The 19001-nt window shown below is 33.4% G+C and overlaps 1 protein-coding gene across 1 annotated transcript; it reads right to left on the bottom strand.

Moving 5' to 3' along the window:
• On the bottom strand, positions 1 to 13141 carry LOC120770068 (putative phosphatidate phosphatase). Its single transcript, XM_040097192.1, has 6 exons — positions 13129 to 13141; positions 12663 to 12814; positions 7721 to 7939; positions 3144 to 3323; positions 2904 to 3080; positions 1 to 797 (listed from the first exon to the last, which is right to left on the bottom strand). Exons 1-6 carry the CDS (start codon positions 13139 to 13141, stop codon positions 690 to 692), a joined length of 849 nt encoding a protein of 282 aa, XP_039953126.1. The 3' UTR covers positions 1 to 689.
• Between the last annotated feature and the right edge of the window lie 5860 nt (positions 13142 to 19001).

Below are 19001 nucleotides of genomic sequence, written 5' to 3'. Positions count from 1 at the left end.
TTGAAATCTCTAATACTATATTAATACTTATATTTTATTATTTCTAATTGTTAAATAAAATACCGAAATTCTAACGACGCTTACTTTTGTACTTCAACAGCGAATGTGAAACGAAAGCTTTAAGCTACGATTGCCCATTCATTAATTATTGCTTCATATGTACATATAGTATCCCATATATACATACATATGTACTTTTTTCTTTCACAGTATTTTCTTTTGAATTTTATGTTTTTTTTTCTTATAAGGCAATTACTATTGTTATTGCGTATTGAACACTAATGATTGTTATCAGCTGATCGCTGTAAAATTCATTTAAGACACACATTAACTCATTCATCACTCGAGTAGATCCTTCGATCCTTGTTCCAAAATTCGGGACTCGTGTACGTTATTGCAGCATCGTTACATAACTTATATGTATGCAGGTTAGCACGTATATGTATATTCAACTTATTATGTCCTTACATCTATTTACCATATGTTCACATACATATACACTTAAATTTATTGCTGCTCTTAATTATTACGTATTAGATAACATAAATAGTACAAAGGCTTTAGAATGAATTGGCGCTATCATCACTTGCATATCAAGACATACACACATAATTTTAGTAATAATGTTAAATCGTTTAAAACACGTTTGTGGATAAAAGGCGAAATACTGTTTTATTCACAGCCGAAAATTACAGCCCGTTATTGGCTACCGTCTGCGGTTGTGCGTCTTGAGATGTACGAGGTAGCAGATATTGTTGAGAGGATCTTCGCTGAAACAAATCGGACACGTATTTCGCCTGCAAGGAAAAGAGAAAAGATAGATATTTGTTTAGTTTTTCATTATTTTGGAAGCAGTTGATGCAACTGTTCACTGGTAACTTATTATTATTAGTAAGTATTAAAATCAAAATCAGAAATCAATACACTATTTCTTGAATCAACTATAATGGGCGAGTTTCTGTTAATGAATGAAACTGAACGAAGAAGTTTAGGTTGAATTAGTTTAATGCTTGAACTATTGACGGTTTGCAGGCCAGTGTATGGGCTTACTCTAAGCAGAAAGCAATTTATTAGAAACTCTTCCAAAAAAAATTAAAAAGAATATGCCAGCACTTACAAAGAAGCTCAACTCGATCAGAAAACATGGCACGTACATATCGTCACCTAAATTGCAAAATAACGTATCATCAAAAACTTCGAAATTGAGTGCTTCATTGATTACGATCCACTACTTCAAATTACATACTATATAGTACATATAAGTACATACATATGTCCAACATTTTAAGGTTCTGCTATCAGATATAACCCAGTTTTAACCAATATTTAAATTTTGTTTCACTTAAGTTGTAATTTATTACGTGTTTCATTCCTTCCTCTGTAAATTTCCGAAAATGTTGTTACGTAATTTTGCATTTTAGGTGACGATATATGTACGTACATATGTATATTTTTAAGTTCTTATTCAATCGCATCAAATTTTAATGCTTATATGTATAGGAAAATCAGTTCGTCATGCTATTCACAAAATGAATAGAAAGTTTATTGACTTCAGATAATGTTTCGAAAATTTGTATTTCACCAAAACGGATAAATTGTTAAACAAATTTATAAAATTATTAGATCTTCTGTCTTAAAATCGGGAAATCGAAATTCTTTTAAGCTACAAGTATATGCAGATAAGAATCGAATTGAATTATAGACCAGTACTTCGGCATGTAAAATTTTGTGTGAATATTTTATTAAAATGTTAAAATTTGTTAGTTAAAAAAGTAAATGATAGCCGGTTCTATGTTTGAATCAAAATTAAAAAATATATGCATAAAATATATATAAAAACCATTAAACCTCATTATTTAACTGAACCTATTCCGATACTTGGTAAAAGTGGCAACTCAGTTTCAAGTTATTCTTTAAGTTATTCTTATACCGGATAATTAAATTAGAGACAATTTTTGTGACTTGAGACGATTTCGCAATTCAGTACGTAACAGTCTCTCAATTGGAAATGAAAAGGTCTAAACAGTTATGTTATTTTTATTTTTGATTGATTTAAGCCGAAAAAGTTCGGCTTTCGGATTTGAAAAGGAAATGTCTCGTAGGAAATACAGTGGAGACAAATAAAATAAAACGACTGCTAATTTTATTGCTCTTTAAAGTTCTCGTTTTTTATTTCAAGTCTCAACTTTTGAACTTCGGCTTAAAAGCTTTATCTTTTCTTTTTACGCCATAATTATCCCAAGTCAAGTTGACGAATGCATAAATGTTGGTTACAGTAGTTTTGGTAATATACATATATTCGTGTATTTTATGCATAAAAATGTAAATAGTTTTAATCTGTTTTTTTAATGTGCTTAATGGGCCCCAATGTATTCCAATTGAACCAATCCTTCGGAACAAAGTAACGCTAGAAGAGTTAACGAAATAAGGCGTCAGTGAATATGATGTGTTCTTATAAGTACATACATATATACATACAAACAAATGTAAACACAAAATTTTACATTTCCTAAACACGCATACGTTTATATATGTAAATACATGAGAATGTAGTGAACGCTATTAAGAAAAACTAGCGTAACTATATGTGACCTGGCGGAAAGGGGGCTTAGGTGCCAAAAAAAGGAGAACAATTAATGAGATAACGAGAAACTGACGATTATTTTTAACAGCTTTTCCCAGAAAACTAGTTTTCGCACGTTAGCTCCCTTTTCGTAGACCAGGTCACATATATAAGCAAAGCCACAGGCAAACTGAAATTAATGTCTTGAACGTCTTCTTTTTTATTATTTTTTAGAAATAAAATAAGTGGAAATTTTATTTGGTATACAAAAGTAGGTATTTTACGTATTGGTTTGACAATTCGTTGATTTTTAAGGCGGAATGAAATTAGGAAAACTTACCACAATGACGGCAGTGAGAGCCCCTATTGTAGAACCAGCCAGCACATCAGACCAATGGTGTTTGTAATCGGATACCCTACTCAAGGCCGTGTACCACGCGATCATAATGAAAAGAAATTGCAGAAAGTGTCGCAACAGCTTCGACCCATGCCAGTTCATGCGCGATTGTAGGTATAACTGTAAATTAAGAGACAATTTTTACTTCATAACCCAAAAAATATGATAATATTTCATACTTACCGCGGTATAAACCATTGTGTAGAATGTAAAGCTTGAATGCCCACTGGGGAAAGAGAGACGTACTTCTTTTAGCATGCGCTTCGAGGAATCATCACCTCTGCAGGTGAAATCTTCAATATACCTTCCCACGTTGATAGCATCATCACAAGTGGTGCCGTCGGATATGATAGGCTGGCAGACCTGTTTTACACATTGTATAATGTTTATCATGATTACATTTTTTATTTACATATAGTGCCCATTTAAAATCAAATAGATCTTTTACAAATTTATTGTTACTTATGAGATTGAGATATAGTAAGAGTACTCATTCATTCTATGTTTTAAAAGGTTCTTCCTAATTAAAATGTACACGGTTGTGCCAGAGAACTTAAAAGTTTTTAAGTTCTCTGGTCTATAGTGCTTCCATAGCAATGCTCATCACTTTGAAAACCCACACATAGATGGCGCAACGCTTTCGAAATTGGCAGTGCTGCCAAGAATGTTCAAATAGATTTGTCAACGCCTGCAGAATAGCTTATACCATGTTCAAACCGAAAATTTAAAAGATTAGATTATATTTAAGCATTTCATAACCCAACAGTGTTCTCACTGCCGTTAGAAAGATCAAAAAACAGCTGTTATTGTCATTCAAGAATTCACATCGCCTAATATTTATTAAAAGAAAAGATTGTCTTATAGTATTTTGAAATAAAAAGACGGTTTTTTTTTAATATTTTCCATATAATAGAAATAATGGATCCATTTTTTCATTTGTTAAGTCGATTTTCAGATGAAATTAGATTCATTGCTTTAAAAAAAATTTGTTTGTTTACATTTTTTTCTCTTTGTAGTGTCCAAATCAGCTGTGATAATGTAACAGATTTCCAGTGCTGACAAGTAGATTGCGCAAAATCAGAGTCGCACAGAGAGATTTAGCGTGGATCAGTTTCAAATCATTTCAATGAAGTGATTTGGAACTGCCATTTTTGTATGGCGAAATCTTGATAAATTTTTAAGATTAGTGGGATAATCCATTCAACAGCCGAAATCGTGTGATTAAGTGTCGGTCTGAACATGGTATTATATTCTTTATATTCTTATATTCTCAATAGCCGAGATTGTTAGGTACTTTCAAAAACTATCGAGTTTGTTGATTACATCTGAACAGCACAAGAATTAACGATTTTCTGATCTCTTGAGAAAGCATGTTGTGTTTAGTTTTGATAGTTAATATTTGATTTTTACATTAAAATTAAAATTAGCAAGAACACAACAATATACATATGTACATATGTATGTATATATTTGAATGTTTAATTGAAATTAAAAAAGGTTACATATGTATGTATATGTAGCTATAAAAAACTGATTCGAAGAATACGTTTAATATGCATAACTCCTAAACCACTAAAGCTACAACAACAAAATTTGCTAAGGGCAAATATTCAAGAACTCCTACCGACAGTGGGAAATTGGATGAAATCGGAAGATGACCCCGCTTACTTCCATATAACGGTGCTATTCAAAACTACTAACAACACAATGAATCAATAACTAATCACGCTAAAGACATTAAATTTTACCTCCGAGATGGCATGGGAGGGCTTTATGGGAACCGGTATGAAAATTCCAGTACACAAATCAAAAAACCATTAATATAACGGAATAAAACTTTGCACGAATAATGCCTTATAACTAAAAATTGTCGAAACTCGAGAAAAACTGTACAAGCCCCTAGATACCGAATATTTGGACCCCAGGGGGCCTATTCTGTAACTCGATTCGAAAATGTATTCTATTCGAAATTCGGACCTACTTTATCATTATGCGAAAGTTGTACCACCCTGTGCCAGAAAAAATACGTGCAATATTCGTTTTTGCTTTCTACAACTCAAAAGCTAACGAATATTTTATTCGAAAATTGGGTTGAAAACCCGAAAATCGAGTTACAGAATATAGAAAATCCGAATTCGAGTAAATTGATTTTCGAATCGAGTTGCAGAATAGGCCCCCAGTACTTTTAGTTGACTTTTAGATATACGATTGAAATTCGGAAAAACTCATTTTTTGACAACAGTTATTCTGTTTATAAAAATGGGTTGAATCGGGCCAATACTTCTCTTAGTCCCTATATATGTACCTAACATAAAGATTTTCGAACTACCGGCTGACTTTATGCCACATACATACTTATATCGGCCAATATGTGAGTTATCTCAATGAAAATGAAAAAGCCTGTATTCTCCTAACAGTTTATCTCTGTGGCTAAAATAGATAAATGTGAGCGAAAACTTCACCTAGCCCCTAACGAACACCTTTTCGATCGTTTTGCACCTTACAAGTATTTTCCCGGCTTTGAGTCTTGTAAGTTGAAAGAGTATGAAATGTTCGGTTACATCCGAACTTAGTCCTTTCTTACTTGTTTTTTGTTATTTTTATATTCCAAATGTCTTTTATTTAATTTTGGCCAGAAAGTACAAAAATTCTTTAGAGAATGTATTGATATACAGATTTATTCTTATCTTCTAAAAACTAAAAGAAAATTATTACATACAAAACAACAAAGTTATGGACGATAAACTCAAAAATTGCTTTAACAAAAGTCTACATACTGTACAAAATAACAGATTTTAGTGCAAAAACTTTAGTTAGTTCTAGGTATTATTGCATTTTGATATTTAGTTGGCATCTATAACCGCTTGAAGCCGCTTTGGCATCGAATCTAAGCTCTTTCTAGCTCCATATATGCGTTTTTTGAGTGCAACAGCGGTAAAAATCTGTTTTTCCTAATGCTTTCCCACCAAAATTTCCAGACATTTTCAAAAATATTTTAAACTGGGTTTTGAAATGGCATGTTTAAGTGTTTGAGACAATAATAAAGCAGTCAATTCTTAATAATTAAAACCCTATTCTTATACTGTTGAGAGATTAAACTGGAACCAGGAGCCAATTTTCCACTAAAGGTATCAATTTATGTTCCAACAGCGTCTTTTACTTGCAACGATCCATATTACCCTCATTAAAGACTAAAATGCCAATTTCAGAGGTCCAGAAATCCATCCCCCATTCTTTGCATTCTTTGGCCAATTCTAAATGAAGTTTCCTTTAAGCGGCTTCTTGCAGAGAACGAATGTATGTATGGGGTATTCCATACCAAATCGACCACTTTTGAACCCGACCCCTTTAGATTTTGCTGAAACTTATCCATCCTTTTCTACCCTTTGAAAAACATTTTTGAGAATTTTTTCAAAATTTTTTGTCCAACTTCAAAAAATGTTATGAATTTTTCAAAAAAATGGCTTTTTTAATTTTCAAATAGCCATAACTTTTGTAGAAATTGGATTTTGGGGACCCTTTTTTTAAAAAAATTTTGTTTTCGAATGAACTTTTCGAAAAAATACACGAAAAAAATTTAACACGATCAATTATATAAAATAATCGGTTTTTTTAAGTAAAGTCGTCATTTTTTGGAAGTTTGCCATTTTTTGAAAGTCCGCCATTTTTTTTTTAAACTTCAAATAAGTTGACAACTATCCCTGCTAATCCCGGAGTGGGCCGATTTTTTTTATATTTTTTTATATTTTTTTCATTTTTGAAAATTTGACAATTTTTTTTGGATTGTTTCAAAAAAGTTCTGCGAAGCAGAAATCGTTGCATTTAATTATATAAGTTCATCTGAAAATTTCTTTATCAATCTAATTGGTAATAGAGTTTATATAGTAACATTGTAGTTACTTGAAATAACACTATTGGTGGCTCCACCCATTATCAGTTTTACAAGCGCCCTGGAATATCTGTCCATTATCTTCTGTTACAAGCTTCTAAAGCAAGGAATTCTAGAACTTTTGATATATACTATAAGTATACATACATACATATCTATTTTTTAATGTCATTTTGAATTATAATAAATAACGAATCGTACGTAATATAAATCTACATACAATCGATACATAATTACATATGTATGTATGTACATACATATATGGGTGTTTAAGAGGATATTAGTTTTTCTCAACTGACACTGCCATAAACCCTCAGTTGGTTGCATTTATGAAATTCTGAAATTTTAATATCACTATTGATAACGCAATATTGTAGATTCCTACATACATACATACATACTTATGTACTTATGACAAAATTATCCCTTTAATGGCTTCAAAGCGTAATTCATTGCGCTTGCACCATTCAATTCCGACATTGTCGCTGTTGCGCTGTTGTCGTCACATGTGTTACAAATTATGATTATATTTTTTTAGAATACTTGTTATGTACAGAAATGCAGATTTGAACTCCCCTTTCAACATTGGAAACATAAAATGAAATGAGTACGCCTCTATACATAAAACCAAGCCATTATTCGTATGTAAGTATTTGCACATGTTTTATGGGTACAAATGGAAACACACATTTATTCGTACAGTATGTACATATGTACATGGTTTTTGGCCCATATTTTACCACTCTCGTATGTTTTGAACATGACGTTTTGATTGCATTAATTGCCCCTAAAATTGCTCAAATTTTTCCCACTTTTATTATAATACTACACACATGCACAGACACACGACAAAAATGGAGCTTCTACTTACAGCAAAAAAGTGTGGTCTCAGTCGCCCTATAGAGTATTTAGCAATGTCAGTCATTAGCTGACAAACAGCTGCTCCGAATCCGAAGACTCCAATACTTTTGTAGCATTGCACCATCCAAACAGGAATTTCGTAGTCCATGAAGACATACCGACGTTGTGTAATTATATCCTCCGTTGAAGCCTTGGCATTATTCGCCTTCACAATTTCAACTATAAGAATCTGAAAGAGTTATAAGAAAATTTAGTATAAAACGAGTTTCTGAAAATGATAATGAAGATTAAGCATGTAAATAATAGTAGAGAGAGTCAATTCTTATTCTATAAGGCATTCACCTCCTAGTAAATTAAGGGGGGGGCTAAGGTTTGACAACTTTTTATTTTCCATTTTTTTTTAGTTATTTTTTCTAAACCATCAACATCTCAAGAATATTGTGTTAAAGTTTTAGATCATTCGGAGAAAAACTAACGAAGTTACAACAGGTTAAATAACGGTACCTCTTACTTAGGTTTGCGCGCCTTCCAGCTACCTGCGCTGAGCGGCAAAAACTTTGAATCGATTTTCCCAAATATGTCATTTTTAAAGTCGGTGACCAACCTACAGAAAAAACTACTGCATCGATCGTTTTGGAATTTTGTACAAATATTTTACATATGTATATATAGCTCTCGAATGACGTCGAGTTTTTCCAAAAATTTTAATTACTAACAATTTTACAATAACAAATAGGTCGATTTTTTCGTCTAAAATCGTCATTTTGGCTTGAAAATGGTACCAAAAATTGAAAAATTAAAAAAAAACTCGACGTCAATTGAATGATAAACTAATAAACTAAAGAAAGCATTTTGATTTTTTGATTTCAGATAATCCAGTGATTCTGTAGGCTGGTCACCGCACAAAAACTTCTTTTCGAGGTGCCTGCAGAGATCGACGATAAATCCGTTATTCCTAGCTATTTTTCGATAAAACTTTTTTTAAGTATCCTTCAAATGTTGTACTTTCATATAATAATAAGTAAAATAAACCTACAGCAATAATTTTTTCTAAAAAAATTCATGACAAAAGGTCTTTTTTCGACGAAACAAACCTTACACCTTACCTTACTAAGTAACATTTCAATTTTTTACTTTCATTGTTTTGATGATTTAAAACGTCTTTTAAATAAATGAACGATTATTATAGCATTATATTATAAATATAAGTAATTAGTTCATTAGTCGGTCAGCATTAATCATACATGATTTCATAAATTTAATACTTTTTTTTTAGTAAATGGACGGTAAAATACAATTTTGATTTTTAAATGGCATTCCTGGCTTAAGGGCGTCCTATCCAAATATTTCTATAGTCTGACCATTAAAACAAAAAACAATCAAAAAGTAGTCTCCTGAACCCATAAAATAATCTTATAGAACGCTGACGAATCGATTTGATCTGTATATTTCGAAATTGAAATTAATCGCTGATTCATTGTTCAACTTGTCATAATATTTAATGATAATTCGGTCTCGGATTTCATCAGCCTTTTTGGAAGTTGTTGTTTAAAATTGAGTTTTCTTCAACACAAAGTTTAGTATCTCATAACCTTTTCGTTTCTAGTAGTAAGCACTGTGGCGAATAAAATTGTACAAAAATAATAAAATCTTTGGTTTGAAAAAGTTGTAGAAGAAACTAAGAATTATGTTTTATCAATAAGTTTTAATTTTTCTGGAACCCCGTCCATCAGTGCTTTTATGGTAGTGTTTGATCCTCTTCTAGCTACTGAAAACGCCTTCTTTTACTTACTTTTAGTCACTTTTTTGTTGCCTTCGTCTCCCTTTTTACTAAATCTAATCTCTCAATCGACCTTAATTCTGAACAGTCAGGTGGATTTGGTTCTCTCTAGGTACTAAAATCACTCCATTTCGTTTGAACCACTCCAAGGCTGTTTTGCTATAGTGACATGAAGCGAGGTCAGGCAAAACAAGAAAAAACGTTAACTTCGGCTGCACCGAAGCTAATGTACCCTTCACAGATTACATTGTTGCCTTAAAATATAACATATACCAAATTTCGTGAATATATCTTGTCAAATGCAAAAGATTCTGAAAAGAAGAACTTGATTCCGATCGTTCAGTTTGTATGGGAGCTATATGCTATAGTTAACCGATCTGACCAATTTCTTCGGAGATTACATTGTTGCCTTAGAAAATAATCTGTACCAAATTTGGTGAAGATACATTGTCAAATGCTAAAGTTCTCCATACAAGAACTTGATTCCGATCGTTCAGTTTATATGGCAGCTATATGTTATTGTGGTCCGATATCGGCCGTTCCGACAAATGAGCAGCTTCTTGAAGAGAAAATGACGTTTGCAAAATTTCAAAACGATATCTTAAAAACTGAGGGACTAGTTCGTATACATACAGACAGACGGACAGACAGACAGACTGACATGGCTAAATCGACTCAGCTCAACATACTGATCGTTTATATATATACTTTATAGGGTCTCCGACGCTTCCTTCTGGGTGTTACAAACTTCGTGACAAACTTAATATACCCTGTTCAGGGTATAAAAAAAGGTGGACACTTCATGTTGCCTTAAAAGTGGGAGCAATCTATGTATTTTACATATGTAAATATTTTGCTGTTGATTGTACCCGATGTAATGAATGAGCTGCTCCTTTAGCCACAACTGTGAATTGTCTGGCAGACAAAAAATATTTATGAAAATATTGTCACCTGTTTGGCTTTGCAGTTTTCAGTAACATTTCCTCGAGAATCGGCTGTTAGTTGAGAAAAGTCCGTTAAAACGTGAGTCTCATCATTCATTATGCAGCATTCGAATTTCTTAATAAAATCTTTTGTCAGCTTCTGTTGTTGTTCTTGACGGCAATCCTATCCAGAATTTTTTCTGTACCTTGTACGACTTCAAGCTCAGCTTCCATATGCGTCCTGTGTACAAATGATTGTGAGCAGCCAGCCTTCCTCGTCAATTTCCTTCCAGAAATGCTTGGGTCTTTCTTGAGAGTAGTCACAACGTGCTTCGCCTTCTCACGATCAAGTGGCGTTTTTTTTACCAGAACATTTCTTCTTATCGTTGCCCACATCCTCCTTAAAGCTCCTAACTCTTTTGCAATTTTCTTAAAATACCAATGCGGTTGCTTTGAAAATTTTTGATAATGCTTACGCACATTTCCACTCCGCCGGCCATTTTCGTGTTAAATAAATTTTTAATTGCACCGCATGCACGATTTAATTCGACGCAGTCCGTAGTGTTTTAAGTTTTTTTTATTTACGTATGATTAATGGATATTCATCAGTAGTGAAACATTTTAGTTTCTTGGGTGAACTAATTTTAGATACTTATGTTCTCTCAGCATACTTTGATGGATTGATGGATTCAAGCTTAATAACGTTTATATGAGAGAATTGTTAAAAATAAAGGATCCTACGTTACGTGTAGAAATTCACGCAAGTGAGGAAAGTTCTCATGTGCCATTCACTTGGAAGTGGCTAGAAACGATTCTTTTATATGTGACATTCCACTCTTAGACTAAAAATCCTCTGCGTTGCCAAAAACATCGGTTTGAAGGCGAGCTAAAGTGAGAAGGCGAAACACCACCAATGAAAAGAAGAAACAGCTACCTTGGTTAAAATCTCGTAAGTGGTGACTACGCCAATAAAGATGAACAAGTTTAAATTGAAATAAATAACAAATCTTGGTGGATATGGGCAAGCCTGTCCACCGACTATTTAACGGTTATGGCGAAAACTATAAAAAATACTTCTCAATAATTACATTGAACTAAATATCTCAATAAAGATTTGCGTGAGAAGCATTAAATTTCAGATCTTACACGATTCAGAAACCGGTCAAAAGTGGACTAAGCCGTCTACGTTTAGATGACATCCTATGTCTCAGAGCCAACACGACTAATTTCGACCAAATTTAGCAAATAACACTATCCGATAACAACTATATCTTCTTCGCATGTATCACAACTTTAAGTTCCATATGATTCTTTTGCTTTTCGAAATAAAAATAGAGTAATACCTTTAGGCCTTGCCATCTCACGCCAAATAAATTTTGAAGTCGCACAATAACTTTTCAATTCCCATATACCGAATACGACAATCAATTTGTGAGATGTGTTATTGAAATACAGAGAACTTATTTTCCTGGTAATAATGTGCCCTTGTATCAAAAATCAAGCGAATATAAAATTTTCGGTTACACCTGAACTTAGCTCATCCTTAATTGTTTTAAATGATTTCTAGTTTTGTACATGGCAGCATGTGTTTCTCACGACTTTCAATATAAAACTTGTGTTGTTGGTAAATTGCTATGGTCTGTACATACATACTATACTTATGTATGTATGTATATAATAAAATTTAAGTGTATACGAACACTTATGGATGCGCATAACAAGTACTTTTCAAAATGTGAAAAATGGACGAGAGGCTTTTCTATGATTCTGCTTATATACATACATATATACATATATATATACGAATTTTGAATTGTAACAAATCGACAGCTGGTGACACTTGGTAATATGTGTCAACTAATGGTGAAGACGAATTAAATTGAAAACACTGGATTTGATCGTCCCAACAATGTGCCATACTTAACGGAATGTACGATCAAATGTGCTAGAACATCTGCTTCTCAGCATTTTCCTCATCTTTAATTGCCCTCAAAAATAGTGGCGGCATTTTATTTGACTATTGAGCATATACAAAGTTGCGCAACAAATGTAAGTACTATATTTCGTCTTCAATTGAGAACAAATGGCTGCCAATATTTGTAGCTTCATATAAACTCAATTCAACTCGAACCGATGAATTACTCAAATTCTAAATATTTCCTCTATCTCATAGATAAACACCCTTGCTTAGTTGTAAAAATAACATTCTTAGCTTTACCGAGCTTATATTTGGGATTGCCATCACTTACCAATCCAATTGGCAGGACCAGTCCTATAAAATACAGCATCCAATTCCGAATTGTTGAAGTTTTGAAAGGATGTTTCAGCGATTCGTCGTCGCAAAAGAATCCACGCTGATATGCAGTGCCCCACAAATAAAAGCATAAGATCGGAAAGCCCACTGAAATAAAAAAAAAACAAATTGGTCGACATTACAATGATTATGATTTAAACAACAAATTATATATTACAATTGAAATCTAATGATTGGCGTGTTTTATTTGACCAGCAAATTAAGCTATTAGCTTATTTTGTATGGAAGACTTAGCCAACATAATTATCTTGGCTTGTCATAAGCTATCATAGCTTGCATATTGAACTAGAGGCATTGCCAGTTCATCGCTTTTTTCATTCACAATAGCAAGGTTTTTCCGTTTACAAATTTGAAATTTCCAACTAAATTGTATATCAGCTGATTGTTCTTGTCCGCATTACCAACCCAATTCATTTTTAAGCGAATATATACAATAAGCTAAGTACGTTTTATTTGTCCATAATTTAGCTATAAGTTTGTGATGGTCAAATACTCGTAAAACACGGCTAATAAAATCTTAAAGCGATACGTGGCGGGACTCAAACCCAGCGCACAACCCTGGGGACGGATGTTTTTTGGTCACCCAGAGGATATTTAGTCTAAGGCCGGAAGTCGACTTCTGGTCACTGCCAAGAGAATGACGCTCAGAGAACTTTCCTCTTTTCCGTGAACTTCTAGGTCATGGAGAAGAACCTGGCTACACTTGGAATTTCTTATTGGCGCCAAACAGCGAAAAATAAGAACGATTGGCGCGTTTTTGTTAACTCGGCTATAGCCGCGTAAGCGTTGTATTATATGCCGATAAAGAAGAAGATGCTTTGACTAGAGAATGTAGTAGACGGAGCAGCCATTAAAATACAAAACTTCATTCCTTTACTACTTTCATTGAAATAACCTCTGTGTTTTGCATACCCTGAAGAGGGTAACATCCAGAAGAAAACGTATGAGACTCTATAAAATATTCTATACCTAAATGATTAGCGTGATTAGCTGAATCGATTTAACGGAACCCAGGAATCAAGTGCTTGTATTGAAACCTTTTTAATTTTACGAGATAAGTTGAAGAATTTCGCACGGCTTTTTCCAACGAAAATATATGATCTCCGAAGAAATTTTTCAGATCGGATCTCTATAGCTATATATATGTATGTATGCTATGTATACAATGTAAACAATCGGAATATAGTGATTGTGTGGAATACTTTTTTTATTTTTATCTTCAAAAAGGTCGGCGTGAGTTATTGTCAAAGGTTATATTACAATCTCCAAAGAAATTGTTGAGATCGAATAACTATCCGATGACAGTCTTCCCAATGGGTTAGATTTCATTCAAGAAAACGTAAATATAAAATAAAAGTGTTCATGAATTGTTTAAACTCATTTTCAGTGTAACAAATGATAGAGAAAAATTAAGGCGATCAGAAGGGATCGAAAATTCGCCAATGTCGTCACAAAGGTAATGTCTATAATGACAAAAGTCGCGACAACCAAATGCGTACATAATAGGCAGCGTTCATACAAGAACGTCTATGCGAAGTAGTGCCTCATACGAGCAGAGATGTACATAAGTATGTACATATGTATCTCTGAGTGTATATTCACATATTAGGTTGTATGGAGAATTAGAAGAACACAATTTATCCATAGAAGCTACCACAAGCAGCAAGATCAAAAAATTACAACAAAAAAGTAGAAACTGGTACCATAGATCATAAGGGATTATAGTCGTATATTCTTCATACATAGTAGGTAATGTGCAAGAAGTAGAAGTATTAAGTCGAGCTACTTATCTTGCAGTGCCAAGCTATTGTATTAAAATAGATATGTACATGTATATTTTTACATTGTATGCACATACTCCATAAAAGTAAGCTACATATGTATGTACAAAAAGTGATCTATATTTCGGTTTCGATTTTTTATTGCCTTCACATCCGTGACACGGTAAAATCTTTATACCTGTGTGTATCTGTTCCTTTCAGGTGAAATACAATGCCACTGGGTATGAAAGCATCATATTTACAGGCATTTATAGGTATATACATATGTACATATATGTAAGACAACAATGCCTCCGAGCTAAAAAGTATCGGGATTGACATCAAAGTGGGACCAAACACATCCTTTGTTTGAAATGTTGGAAACGTCATTAATTTTTTTATTCTGTCTCCGCACTGAAATTAAAATTGTGCTATATAGAGCCTATGTATATATATACTTATATATTGAGACAATTACTCAGCGCTTAAAACGGTATTAAGATAAAAAATGATAACTTTGGTTGTACCGAAGCTGTAATATGCTTTATAAATACAAAGACTTACAAAATCTTTTATTAGCCAGTTTTTATGGCAGTTCTATGCTAAAACAATCCGATCTAAATAATTTCTTCCGAGATTACGCCATTGCTTTCAACAATATCACATGAAAAATTTCATCGAAATGGCACCTCAACTGAGCAGCTCCTTGTACAGACCGACGGGCAGACGGACATTTCTAAATCGATACTTTCGACAAGTTGAGTATTTAGGCACGACGCACTCAGCTCTCAGAAAGAAACTGCCAAGCAACGTCTTTTGTTAAATATAACCTAAACAAGAGGTTATCTTTTAGACTAACTTGTTCATATATGTACAAGGTCTGTCGCAAAAGAAACAGGACTGTAAAAAAAAAAATAATATTTTTCAAAAGTTATATTTTTTATTCAAAGTAGTTTCCTTGTGCTTCGATACAGTGTTAAGCCCGGTCAATTAGCATTTCAAATGAGTGTTTAAGGTCATTTTTCGGAATGCTCTTGAGAATATCGGTCGTCGCCTTTTGGATAGCTGAAATGTCCTGAAACCAGTGTCCTTTTATGGGCAAATGAAGATTTCCAAATAGGTAAAAATCACAGGGTGCCAGATCAGGTGAGTAGGGTGAGTGACAAGCGGACAAGCCTCGACCGATGACACGGCGCATTACCGTGAAAGAGGCACCAGGACCCTGCCTCACGGTATTGTGGTCGCGCACAACGAATGCGTGACAAAAGACGCTTCATAACACCAAGGTAAAACACAGCATTAATCGGTTGGCCAGCTGGGACGAACTCTCGGTGTACAATACCCTCAGAATCGTAAAAACAAATCAGCATTGTCTTTATTTTTGACTTCTGAAGACGACCGACTTCCGATCGTCACAGAGGTCCTCACGACCTTCTTGGAATCGCTTAAACCACTCATGCACATTACCACGGGATAGGCACTGATCACCATAAACTTTTTTCATCATTTGAAATGTTTCAGTAAACGTTTTCCCAAGTTTAAAACAAAATTTAATATTTGCTCTTTGCATTTTACGACCGATGACCAAAAGCTGCTGCCACTTTTTGATCGATAACATGGATTATAGTTATCCAATTGTCTTAAAATGTTTACGAAATGTCAACAAGAGATCAAACTTTTTATTTCATATACCCACCAATAGGTGGCGCCACCAGAAACAGTTCTATTTAAAAAGTTCTGTTTCTTTTGCGACAGACCTTGTATACATATATACGCATAAATAAACGATTAAGATGCCGAGAAGAGTTGAATTCCGGCTGACCGTCCGTGCCTGCGATAACTTATACATAGCTCAACTAGTCGGCACCGCAAAATCGCAGCCCGAATCAGCTGATACGACCTAACTTATGAGAGGGCTATGTATATGATTAGTCAACACCGCTTCTATATAATAAAAATTGTCTTCAATATATTTGAATTTTTTTTAAACTAACTCAAAATCAGAGTCGAGTACTATTATTTCTAGATATATAAATAATTTTTAATAGTTTGATTTCAGTTTTGATATTTTATATTATGAAAAATTAAAATTGAAAAGTTGTGTACATTGTTCAAATGGAAACAAAAGAGAACAGCTGATTTCTACGTTGTCACTACGGGCTCAACTTTTGACAAATTTTGTTCACTACGGGCGGCAACTAAGGAAGGGTGGAATGGAATTCACTAGTTGTACTATTAGGATACAAAATTGTAAGTTGTTACAGGGAACTGCAGCAGGTTTGAAACTCCCTACAAGGTTCAATATATGGGGTATTCCATACCAAATCGGCCACTTTTGAACCCGACCCCTTTAGATTTTGCTGAAACTTATCCATCCTTTTCTACCCTTTGAAAAACATTTTATAGAATTTTTTCAAAATTTTGTCCAACTTCAAAAAAGTTATGAATTTTTCAAAAAAAATGCCTTTTTTTATTTTCAAATAGCTATAACTTTTGTAGAAATTGAATTTTGGGGATCTTTTTTTTTAAATTTTTGTTTTTGAATGAACTTTTCGAAAAAATACACGAAAAAAATTTAACACGATCAATTATATAAAATAATCGGTTTTTTTAAGTAAAATCGTCATTTTTTTTTTTTGGAAGTTCGCCATTTTTTTTTTGTTTTTTCCTCAAAAAAAAACTTCAATTAATTTGACAACTATCCCTGCTAATCCCGGAGTGGGCCGATTTATTTTATACTTTTTTTATTTATTTAAAGAAAAATTGTCAAATTTTCAAAAATGAAAAATATAAAAAAAAAATTTTGAAAAAATTCTCAAAAATGTTTTTCAAAGGGTAGAAAAGGATGGATAAGTTTCAGCAAAATCTAAAGGGGTCGGGTTCAAAAGTGGTCGATTTGGTATGAAATAACCCATATGTACTTATCTCATAAGCCAAAAACTTTATTAATCAAATTTGCTGAGGATAAATCCATCCAGCACCTCCTTAGATAATGTGAAAACCAACCAAATTGTTAGTAAAATCGTTAGTTTGGAAAACAATAGAAAGACATACATATGTATGTACATATGTATGTATGTCAAATTGTCAGAGCGTTAAAAGATGAAGAGTCGTCCAACAATAAGCTTCGCTTTGATATTTTACGCCTCGATCTGAACGTAATCTGCAACCCATTTTTTTCAGTAAAAAAAATAAACATATTAAATTAATATTCCCTACAAGGATAGCCCCTGAAAATATCCCTAAAAATATAACACCTTTAAAAAATCCCATTCGACTATTTCAAAACCCTAAATTTAGGGCGAAAACCCCTGCCCTTCAATTTGCACGCTCTCATTTATATTAGAAAAAAACCTCATTTCTATGCGCTGTGTAAGGTATAACTCGAGTACGTAGGTTGCCTTTTATATTTCGGGATAACAGAACAAGAATATTGGTTTTCAAAATATTTTCCATTAAGATCTATACTTTTTTGCATGCTTTCGAACAAATTGTCGACGCATTTTTGCCACTCTGCTTGAGGTATCTCAAAAACATACCTTTTGAACGCATTATTTTCTACGAACGGGAATAAAAGGAAGTCATTCGTTGCCAGGAAGGGACTTTACGGTAGATGTCTCATCACATTTATGTTTTCAGTGTTCAAAAATGCAGTCCTTTCAGTCGATGTGTGAAGGATAGCATTGTGTTTTTGAATCTTCGGCTGATATGATAGTTTTCCTGATTTCTTGAAAGCCAATTGGCAAAAAATGGTTGTGTACCACTCAGAAATTACCGATCTGCGTTTTTCTAGTAGTGCGGTTGCGACATGTCTAGTTTTTCCAAGAAAACAGACAACTATTGGTTTGGAAGTGCTTCGTGAGCGAACACTGGTCCTTGGTGGAGCTTCATCGTAAAAAGTTGAATTAAGTTTATCGAAGCGCTGTTGCTGAGATAACCTACGTCGAATGTTAAGTTACTGTAAACAACACAAATAGCGATCGTATGTCAAAACTTTCGGAGTATGCATACGAGAACTTTACGAAAAATTGTGAGTTTCCAGATTGCAAAACTAGTGTTGCCAAATCCCGAAATATAAAAGGCAACCTACGTATGTTTCACATGCAATGTTTGTCTACGCAGTGCTCCACTACTACGTACGCATAACTGAACCTTTGCGCAACAAATTCTTACAAAAACAAAAAAAATATTTCCACGACTATCATCCTTGCAAGTTGCGAGGGTATACATACTTACATACATATGTACATAACTTTTGTTTTGTTTCCAAATATTTGATATTAAGTTAACGTTTTCGGTAGTAGTTCTTTTGTACTACCGACGTTGGACAAACAATTATTAGATAGCAGCAAATATTTTCTATTTCAAAAGTACCGCTTTTGTCAACTTTTTTTTTTATTACCACATCCGAGCTTTAGATCTGCCAACAACTACAAATATGTTGTTGATGTGTATATACAACCTTGTTCGCTTCCTTCCCTTGTAACCAGATTAAAAAAAATGTACCTACCATA

This window comes from Bactrocera tryoni, chromosome 3 (assembly GCF_016617805.1).
Source record: "Bactrocera tryoni isolate S06 chromosome 3, CSIRO_BtryS06_freeze2, whole genome shotgun sequence".
Classification (NCBI taxonomy): domain Eukaryota; kingdom Metazoa; phylum Arthropoda; class Insecta; order Diptera; family Tephritidae; genus Bactrocera; species Bactrocera tryoni.
Note: the sequence above shows the minus strand (reverse complement) of the source record. Positions and strands in the feature narration are given on the sequence as shown.